This window comes from Rhinoderma darwinii, chromosome 10, assembly GCF_050947455.1.
Source record: "Rhinoderma darwinii isolate aRhiDar2 chromosome 10, aRhiDar2.hap1, whole genome shotgun sequence".
In the NCBI taxonomy this organism is placed as follows: Eukaryota; Metazoa; Chordata; class Amphibia; order Anura; family Rhinodermatidae; genus Rhinoderma; species Rhinoderma darwinii.
This window is the reverse complement of record NC_134696.1, coordinates 99,043,117-99,054,105: the sequence shown is the minus strand read 5'-3', so window position 1 is coordinate 99,054,105 and position 10,989 is coordinate 99,043,117. Positions and strand designations below refer to the sequence as shown.

Genomic DNA, 10,989 nt, shown 5'->3' with positions numbered 1-10,989 from the left:
GATATATCATACATGTACATTATACTGCAGCAGTTATATTATACATGTACATTATACTGCAGCAGATATATCATACATGTACATTATACTGCAGCACTTATATCATACATGTACATTATACTGCAGCACTTATATCATACATGTACATTATACTGCAGCACTTATATCATACATGTACATTATACTGCAGCACTTATATCATACATGTACATTATACTGCAGCAGTTATATCATACATGTACATTATACTGCAGCAGTTATATCATACATGTACATTATACTGCAGCACTTATATCATACATGTACATTATACTGCAGCAGATATATCATACATGTACATTATACTGCAGCAGATATATCATACATGTACATTATACTGCAGCACTTATATCAAACATGTACATTATACTGCAGCACTTATATCATACATGTACATTATACTGCAGCAGATATATCATACATGTACATTATACTGCAGCACTTATATCATACATGTACATTATACTGCAGCAGATATATCATACATGTACATTATACTACAGCAGATATATCATACATGTACATTATACTGCAGCAGATATATCATACATGTACATTATACTGCAGCAGTTATATCATACATGTACATTATACTGCAGCACTTATATCATACATGTACATTATACTGCAGCAGTTATATCATACATGTACATTATACTGCAGCATTTATATCATACATGTACATTATACTGCAGCACTTATATCATACATGTACATTATACTGCAGCACTTATATCATACATGTACATTATACTGCAGCAGATATATCATACATGTACATTATACTGCAGCAGATATATCATACATGTACATTATACTGCAGCAGATATATCATACATGTACATTATACTGCAGCAGTTATATCATACATGTACATTATACTGCAGCAGATATATCATACATGTACATTATACTGCAGCACTTATATCATACATGTACATTATACTGCAGCACTTATATCAAACATGTACATTATACTGCAGCAGATATATCATACATGTACATTATGCTGCAGCACTTATATCATACATGTACATTATACTGCAGCAGATATATCATACATGTACATTATACTGCAGCACTTATATCATACATGTACATTATACTGCAGCAGATATATCATACATGTACATTATACTGCAGCAGATATATCATACATGTACATTATACAGCAGCAGATATATCATACATGTACATTATACAGCAGCAGATATATCATACATGTACATTATACTGCAGCAGATATATCATACATGTACATTATACTGCAGCACTTATATCATACATGTACATTATACTGAAGCAGATATATCATACATGTACATTATACTGCAGCAGTTATATCATACATGTACATTATGCTGCAGCACTTATATCATACATGTACATTATACTGCAGCAGATATATCATACATGTACATTATACTGCAGCACTTATATCACATGTTCATTATTCTGTGCATCCCATTTGTAGCAGCGCGATTTTACACAAAACATGAAGTGTCTCTTCCATAACCGTCTTTAAAAAGAATTAAGCCTTTTGAAGGAAACTAGTCCCTTCCGCGGAGGGATAGACGTGTCTCTACGAGACGCGTCTGTGTGATGAGTGCATGCGGAGTGATCTGTGATTGGTGGAGAAGAGCAGCGCGCGGTGCGTGGAGTAACGAGAAGGATGGAGAACCGTGAAGGAGCGCGAGAGAGGTGGAGGCCGCAGATTATATATATATATATATACACCTACCGTATACAGTGTACCGACATTATATATACCTACAGTGTACCTGCATTATATATACCTACAGTGTACCTACATTATATATATCTACAGTGTACCTGCCTTATATGTATACAGTGCACCTTATACAGACACTGAACCAGCAGCAGATACTGCGGGATTTCATCTCTGAAGCCTGTAAAATAGTGAATGCAGCTGTAGAGATACAGGATGTAACTCAGGATCAGTACAGGATAAGTAATGTAATGTATATACAGAAGTGACTCCACCAGCAGAATAGTGAGTGCAGCTCTGGAGTATAATACAAGATGTAACTCAGGATCAGTACAGGATAAGTAATGTAATGTATGTACACAGTGACTCCACCAGCAGAATAGTGAGTGCAGCTCTGGAGTATAATACAGGATGTAACACAGGATAAGTAATGTAATGTATGTACACAGTGACTCCACCAGCAGAATAGTGAGTACAGCTCTGGAGTATAATACAGGATGTAACTCAGGATCAGTACAGGATAAGTAATGTAATGTATGTACACAGCGACTCCACCAGCAGAATAGTGAGTGCAGCTCTGGAGAATAATACAGGATGTAACTCAGGATCAGTGCAGGATGAGTAATGTAATGTATGTACACAGTGACTCCACCAGCAGAATAGTGAGTGCAGCTCTGGAGTATAATACAGGATGTAACCCAGGATCAGTGCAGGATAAGTAATGTAATGTATGTACACAGTGACTCCACCAGCAGAATAGTGAGTGCAGCTCTGGAGTATAATACAGGATGTAACTCAGGATCAGTACAGGATAAGTAATATAATGTATGTACACAGTGACTCCACCAGCAGAATAGTGAGTGCAGCTCTAGAGTATAATACAGGATGTAACTCAGGATCAGTACAGGATAAGTAATGTATGTACACAGTGACTCCACCAGCAGAATAGTGAGTGCAACTCTGGAGTATAATACAGGATATAACTCAGGATCAGTGCAGGATAAGTAATGTAATGTATGTACACAGTGACTCCACCAGCAGAAGAGAGAGTGCAGCTCTGGAGTATAATATAGGATGTAACTCAGGGTCAGTACAGGATAAGCAATGTAATGTATGTACACAGTGACTCCACCAGCAGAATAGTGAGTGCAGCTCTGAAGTATAATACAGGATGTAACTCAGGATCAGTACAGGATAAGTAATGTAATGTATGTACACAGTGACTCCACCAGCAGAATAGTGAGTGCAGCTCTGGAGTATAATACAGGATGCAACTCAGGATCAGTGCAGGATAAGTAATGTAATGTATGTACACAGTGACTCCACCAGCAGAATAGTGAGTGCAGCTCTGGAGTATAATACAGGATATAACTCAGGATCAGTACAGGATAAGTAATGTATGTACACAGTTACTACACCAGCAGAATAGTGAGTGCAGCTCTGGAGTATAATACAGGATGTAACTCAGGATCAGTACAGGATAAGTAATGTAATGTATGTACACAGCGACTCCACCAGCAGAATAGTGAGTGCAGCTCTGGAGAATAATACAGGATGTAACTCAGGATCAGTGCAGGATGAGTAATGTAATGTATGTACACAGTGACTCCACCAGCAGAATAGTGAGTGCAGCTCTGGAGTATAATACAGGATGTAACCCAGGATCAGTGCAGGATAAGTAATGTAATGTATGTACACAGTGACTCCACCAGCAGAATAGTGAGTGCAGCTCTGGAGTATAATACAGGATGTAACTCAGGATCAGTGCAGGATAAGTAATGTATGTATGTACACAGTGACTCCACCAGCAGAATAGTGAGTGCAGCTCTGGAGTATAATACAGGATATAATCAGGATCAGTGCAGGATGAGTAATGTAATGTATGTACACAGTGACTCACCTTTTTCTGTAAATTATTATTGGTTGTTCCCTTTTGTGCATACTCTTGAGTAGAGAGCAGTGAACACACTTAACACCTCTACATTCAGTCTGGGCCTCGTGGCGCGCACTGCTGGCTGAATCAAACAGGGTAATGGGACCCCCGTTCTCCCCTGACTCTCATTCCGTGAGGTGACCACATTCAGTGTACAAGGCTCTGTCTATTCAAGTGTATGGGACAAAGGGGAACAGCCAAGCAAGCTTCTCCTAATAGATGGGGGTCCAGAGGTGGGACACAGACCAACCAGACATTTATGACCTTTCCTGTGGATATGACAAATGTATATGATGGAAAGACCCCTTTAAAGCATATGTCTTGATACTTACACTCCAGTGACAGCCAGAGCAGAATTCAAAGTATTGCAGGTGACAGCTACACCTCCTAACAGTTCATCTAAGCCAAATGACTATTCATACCGTATACACCGCTGTGTTTCATTGGGACACGTATTTTTTTTTTCATACATAGTTTGATATAACACAAATGCTCCTTCAGTGTACCACAGCAGATCATACATTATGCATGCTGAGTACAGGCAATGGTCACTATGGAAATGAGATTCTGTAGCTTGAGAGACAGAATTTTAAATGCAGCTCTGGAGGTTACTGGAACATAAGGCACAATGTAACTATAGCACAATGTAAGTAAAGCAGTTGTATTCTTCAGACTTTACATTATATATTATTAGTATATATATTATGTTTTTTGGTTTGTAGGTCATCAGAGAGAGAAACAATATCATCATCCAAAGATGGCATGATCAGGGAAATGAGCAGTGCGGATATTCCTGCGCCTTCACCAGGACATAACATAAAGCAAACGGAGAAAAAACTCCATAGTGCCCAACCCAGATCCTCCGTCGTGACAGCCTCCCATCATAGGTCTTCTCACTCGGTGGACAGACCGGGACAGTCGTCCTCTACTGGTGGAGCATTAGATCTGCAGTCCCTGGCGGGGCGATCCGGATCATTATCATCCATCTCTGGAATCACCGTTCCGATACGTTTGGATGCATTGTCCTATTTGCTCAATAATGCTGTTTTGGGGGCCTACAATATGCCTTCTCAAATGCCATGCTACCCACCCATGTACCCATCTTGTCCATATCCGCAAATGGGATATCCCTACAGTACATTTATGAATCCACCTCCTGGCAATGCGCCTTATATGAATCTGGTTCCTGGATGCCAGCCGGGTCTAATGCCGTGTGGCAGCCAACAAGGTGTTCCACCATTCCAAAATCCAGTGCCTAATTTTAACCAGTGTATGAGTGGTGCTACACCCAGTTTATTTCCCAATACTCCACTCCAAAGTGGAATCCCCTTCAATAACCCAACACCGTCAGTGCAAGACAATAGAGGAAATTTTCAGTCAGACAGTAACACCTTGTCCCGGAAAGTTAACTATGGTTTTGGAAATAACAACGGTAACCCGTTCTCTTCTGATTCTGAAAAACCAAGTTCTCCACCACGACGAAGCTTTGTAAGGTTCGGAGATAAGCAGAGTGATGACGCCTGGTCTGGTAGACCGCAGAACAGTTTTAACAGAGGATCTGGGAGGGGCAGAGGGGACTTTGGTGGTCGATCCTGGCAAGGTAACTCCAACGGTCAAGAAAGACGATTTGGGGACAAATCATGGAACACGGATTCTGGAGGTTGGAAAAGGTTCAAGGATAGCCCTGACCAATCTCAGGATAGAGGCAGCTCTTTTAAGCGTGGTCGCTGGCAGAACGGCAGAGGGAGAGATGCCGAAAACCGGGATAATTGGCAGGAAAGAAACAAGCAAAATTTTAAGGCAGGAACTTTTCAAGACAGGTTTAAGTCGAACGAAGAAGAAAAAGTAATCGCCAAGACTGACGAATCAAAAGCCAAAGATGAAGATTGGGAGATGGATTATGCAGAGGAACCTGCCGCCTCTAAGACAAAATCTTGTGAATCTCCTCAAAGCCTTGAGCCACCAAACAAACCAGTAAATGATAACGAGGAAATAAGCGTCAAGGAATATACTACCAACCTGAACCAGGAAAAGGAGGAAGGAGAATTGGAGTCCTTTTCCGACAAATTGGCGACGATGGAAATCAAACCTCAGGTTGAAGACAAAGATCCTGCTTCGGAGCCGGTGGACAATTCGGCAGAGAAAACCGTGGAAGTTGGCGAAGAATGTAGAAAGGAAGATATCTACGCCTTAATTATATCTGCAGATGGAGATGATAACAAGGGCATTTTGGTGCAGGTAGACACAGAAGGCCAGTAGACTCCGTAAACCTGGTTTTGGTTGGAAAAAAAAAATTTTACCCAAATTTTTTGTTAATTGATAGACTTCTGATAGCTTTTTTTCTTCCTATCCTAAAGAGAACATAAAAATAGTAGTTTGAAGGCTGCGGTCCAAGTTGTGATTCTCGAGTGTTTAGTCTTCTCATACGGTTATTGGTAAAAGCCAAAAAAAAACGAAGTGGTGTACTGCATCAACGGTGGTGACGGAGAAGAGAATGCAAAGCAGGATGGTTATACTTATAAATGGACACTGTTGTCTTAAGAAGTTCTAGGTTTCCTACTTTGTACATGACTTAGACTCTGATGGCCACGTTTCTAGACCATGGTTCGTGAAAATCATACCAAGCTTGCCGGTTGCGCTTGTGAGAAGTCGGAAACCTGTCCTGAAGAAGGTCTACATTTAGTTTTGAGGGCAATAATTGTGCACCTTATTGTAAGGACTTACCTCGAGTCTTGCATAAATTTTTTACTTAGTCCTCATTTTATCTTCATCACAGCTTGACTTCCAAAGTTATAGACTTTTAATAGGACATTATTGATGGACATTATTTTACACCCCTGTTTTTGAGTCTATGTCCAAAGAACGCAAAGAAATTTGAAGAACTGAATGAAAATTTTAATTCTGAGGTTTATCATTGCATAGATGATAACCGTAGTTTGGAAATACTTCTGACATGTCAGAGGTTTTGATCAGTGGGTATCCTGGTCCTGAAACCCGCCACCGATCGCTGAAACGAAGAAGCAAAAATGCCCCTTCGGCTTTCATCGGCTTTAAGTTCTATGAGTCCGTGCACTGCTCTTCTGATTAAAGGCAAAGGGGCACATCACATCTGAGTGCTGCTGTCCCCTCGATTCATCGATGGGTGGACCCTAGTATCCAGACCTCCACTTATCAAAACCTCTGACGTTACTATGGCATGTAAGAGGTCTTCTGAAATGATTGCCTTTAAAGGGGTTTTCCAGTCCTAAGAAATTGATGGGCTATCCTCAAGATAGGCCACTAATACCTGATCGGTGGGGGTCCGACTTCCCGCACCCCCCGTCAATCCGCTGTTATGAAGGGGCCATGGAAGTCAGACCCCCACCAATCAGGTATTGGTGGCCTATCCTGACTATAGCCCATCAATTTCTTAGGACTGGAAAAAGTCCTTTAACCTATTTGCCACGTTTGATGGCCATAAATGTTGAGCTGCTTTAAAATGGTGACATTGTCTTGAGGAGGGTCTTTTTATTTTCTGGCGTTCGTGTCAGTAATGTGAAGAAGTTGGAAGACCAATTTTTTTTAAGCCCTTTAATTCGATCATTTTTGTATGTTATTGATGTCAGCCGGGTCTATTGTTCGGCATTTTAGACCCTTTTAAGATGTCAAACCGTTGTTGGAGAAGAAGGTTTATATAGCCATTCATGTAGGAAAGTAATCTGAGGTGAGGTTTTGTAGAGCGCCTGGCTTTAATCCCGCAGGAAAGTTGTCGATCACTCTGTGAAATAAGAGAGATCATTTTGTTGGACCGTTTCCTTGTATGATACTTTTATACTTACAACATAAAAACAGTTTTTGGGATAAAGTAGCAGCTGGAAAAGGCGAAAAGTCTTAGTGTTGATATAGTCCTTGAGTCGTAGGGACGCAACGTTTAAACCGGTCATTGTTGGGTACGTTTTTTTACATCTTTTCATCGATTACTAGATTGGAAACTGAACGAAGGTGTAAAGCCAACAATTCCTAAACATGTTGGTAAAGAGAGATTGAGGTCCTTGTCAAGTGTGTCAAAAAGTTTTGAGTCACTCAAACCCTTTGTCCTCTTTAAAAAAAAATTGTAAATTGCATCTTACAGACCCTCTGATATCTTCTGATATGTGAGACGATTTTTGCCCGTGGAAAAGACCTCACACGACCGTGTGCGCCGTCCGAGTCCCGTCAGTGATCCGAGGGAAGATAGGACATGTTCTATCTTTCCTTGAATCGGAGACTCGGACCATATTTCACGCATCCGATTCACCCGCGATAGACTATCGGATGCCATTCGGATGCCGTCAAAAACGGGCCGAGTGGCACAACGGTCGTGTGGCATGAGGCATTAGTCATTTTGCATACCTCGACATTTGCTTGATATGTTCATGGCCAAATAGGTCAAGAGAAGTTGTAATATATGGTAATGTCGTTTATAATGGTTCCATCTATCCATTGGAACCAGATTGAAGACGTAAACCAAAAAAAATGTCTATGAAAGATTTGCCTTCTATTGGTTTGTAGCAAAGTTTTTGTTCTAGAGTTTTTGTACAAAAATAAATCTGCATTGGTTAAAACGTCTTGTGTCTTGAGTATTTATTATACACAAAACTTGGGTCACCTACACTGTCGTGATCTTCTTACAAAAATATTGGCCACCGTCCAGCCTTCATTGATGTTTTCCCCTCCAGGTGCCTATATATTGAGGAGCGACTTCTATAATTAAACCAGCCCGACAAAGATTTTGATGTGAATTAAAATTAAAGGGCATCTCCACTTTGTCGGGAAGTTGCTGATGGTAAAAAATAAAAAGTAGAGCGGCTTAGCTAATACGGAAGTGCCGCTCCGCCTAAAGAAAAATATACGGGATCCAAATCCCGGTATATAACTGGTGAGGGCCAAAGTCAAAACGTATCTTCTAAGGACGTGTGTCACCCGGAGTCTGACCAAGAAATAAGGGACTGATGAGATAATTAGGTATTAAATAAAGAATTAGACAGGAGGTTGATAAATGGGAGATTGATAGATGATGGGAAATCAATAGATGATGGGAGATTGATAGATGATGGGAAATCAATAGATGATGGGAGATTGATAGATGATGGGAAATCAATAGATAGGAGATTATTAGATGAGAGATTGATAGATGATGAGAGATTGATTGATAGATGATGAGAGATTGATAGATGATGAGAGATTGATAGATGATGGGAAATCAATAGATGATGGGAGATTGATAGATGATGGGAGATTGATAGATGATGAGAGATTGATAGATGATGAGAGATTGATAGATAATGAGAGATTGATAGATGATGGGAAATCAATAGATGATGGGAGATTGATAGATGATGAGAGATTGATAGAGGATGAGAGATTGATAGATGATGAGAGATTGATTGATGATGAGAGATTGACAGATGATGAGAGATTGATAGAAGATAAGAGATTGATAGATGATGAGAGATTGATTGATGATGAGAGATTGATATATGATGAGAGATTGATAGATGATGAGAGATTGATAGATGATGAGAGATTGATAGATGATGAGAGATTGATAGATGATGGGAGATTGATAGATGATGGGAGATTGATAGATGATGGGAGATTGATAGATGATGGGAGATTGATAGATGATGAGAGATAGATTGATTGATTGATGAGAGATTGATTGATGATGAGAGATTGACAGATGATGAGAGATTGATAGATGATGAGAGATTGATTGATAGATGATGAGAGATTGATAGATGATGAGAGATTGATAGATGATGAGAGATTAATTGATAAATGATGAGATATTGACAGATGATGAGAGATTGATAGATGATGAGAGATTGATTGATAGATGATGAGAGATTGATAGATGATGAGAGATTGATAGATGATGAGAGATTAATTGATAAATGATGAGATATTGACAGATGATGAGAGATTGATAGATGATGAGAGATTGATTGATGATGAGAGATTGATAGAGGATGAGAGATTGACAGATGATGAGAGATTGATAGATGATGGGAGATTGATAGATGATGAGATATTGATAGATGATGAGAGATTGATTGATGATGAGAGATTGATAGATGATGAGAGATTGATTGATAGATGATGAGAGATTGATAGATCATGAGAGATTGATTGATAGATGATGAGAGATTGATTGATGATGAGAGATTGATTGATGATGGGTGATTGATAGATGATGGGAGATTAATTGATAAATGATGAGATATTGACAGATGATGAGAGATTGATAGATGATGAGAGATTGACAGATGATGAGAGATTGATAGAGGATGAGAGATTGATAAATGATGAGAGTGATAGAGGATGAGAGATTGATAGATGATGGGAGATTGATTGATTGATAGATGATGAGAGATTGATGATGAGAGATTGATAGATGATGAGAGATTGATAGATGATGGGAGATTGATAGATGATGGGAGATTGATAGATGATGGGAGATTGATAGATAATGAGATATTGATAGATGATGAGATATTGATAGATGATGAGAGATTGATAAATGATGAGAGATTGATAGATGATGAGAGATTAATTGATAAATGATGAGATATTGACAGATGATGAGAGATTGATAGATGATGAGAGATTGATAGATGATGGGAGATTGATAGATGATGGAAGATTGATAGATGATGAGATATTGATAGATGAGAGATTGATTGATTGATTGATTGATTGATTGATTGATTGATTGATTGATTGATGATGGGAGATTGATAGATGTTGAGAGATTGATGATGGGTGATTGATAGATGATGGGAGATTAATTGATAAATGATGAGAGATTGATAGATGATGGGAGATTGACAGATGATGAGAGATTGACAGATGATGAGAGATTGACAGATGATGAGAGATTGACAGATGATGAGAGATTGACAGATGATGAGAGATTGATAGATGATGAGAGATTGATAGATGATGGGAGATTGATAGATGATGGGAGATTGATAGATGATGAGATATTGATAGATGATGAGAGATTGATAGATGATGAGAGATTAATTGATAAATGATGAGATATTGACAGATGATGAGAGATTGATAGATGATGAGAGATTGATAGATGATGGGAGATTGATAGATGATGGGAGATTGATAGATGATGGGAGATTGATAGATGATGAGATATTGATAGATGATGAGATATTGATAGATGAGAGATTGATTGATTGATTGATTGATGATGAGAGATTGATAGATGATGGGAGATTGATAGATGATGAGAGATTGAGAGATTGATTGA

At 39.1% G+C, this 10,989-nt stretch overlaps 1 protein-coding gene across 1 annotated transcript; it reads left to right on the top strand.

The window, feature by feature from the left end:
- Window positions 1-1,647: 1,647 nt before the first annotated feature.
- Window positions 1,648-8,284, top strand: C10H19orf84 (chromosome 10 C19orf84 homolog). Its single transcript, XM_075840388.1, has 2 exons — window positions 1,648-1,740; window positions 4,424-8,284. The coding sequence occupies exons 1-2, from the start codon at window positions 1,712-1,714 to the stop codon at window positions 5,958-5,960; spliced, it is 1,566 nt and encodes a 521-aa protein (XP_075696503.1). The 5' UTR covers window positions 1,648-1,711; the 3' UTR covers window positions 5,961-8,284.
- Window positions 8,285-10,989: the final 2,705 nt, after the last annotated feature.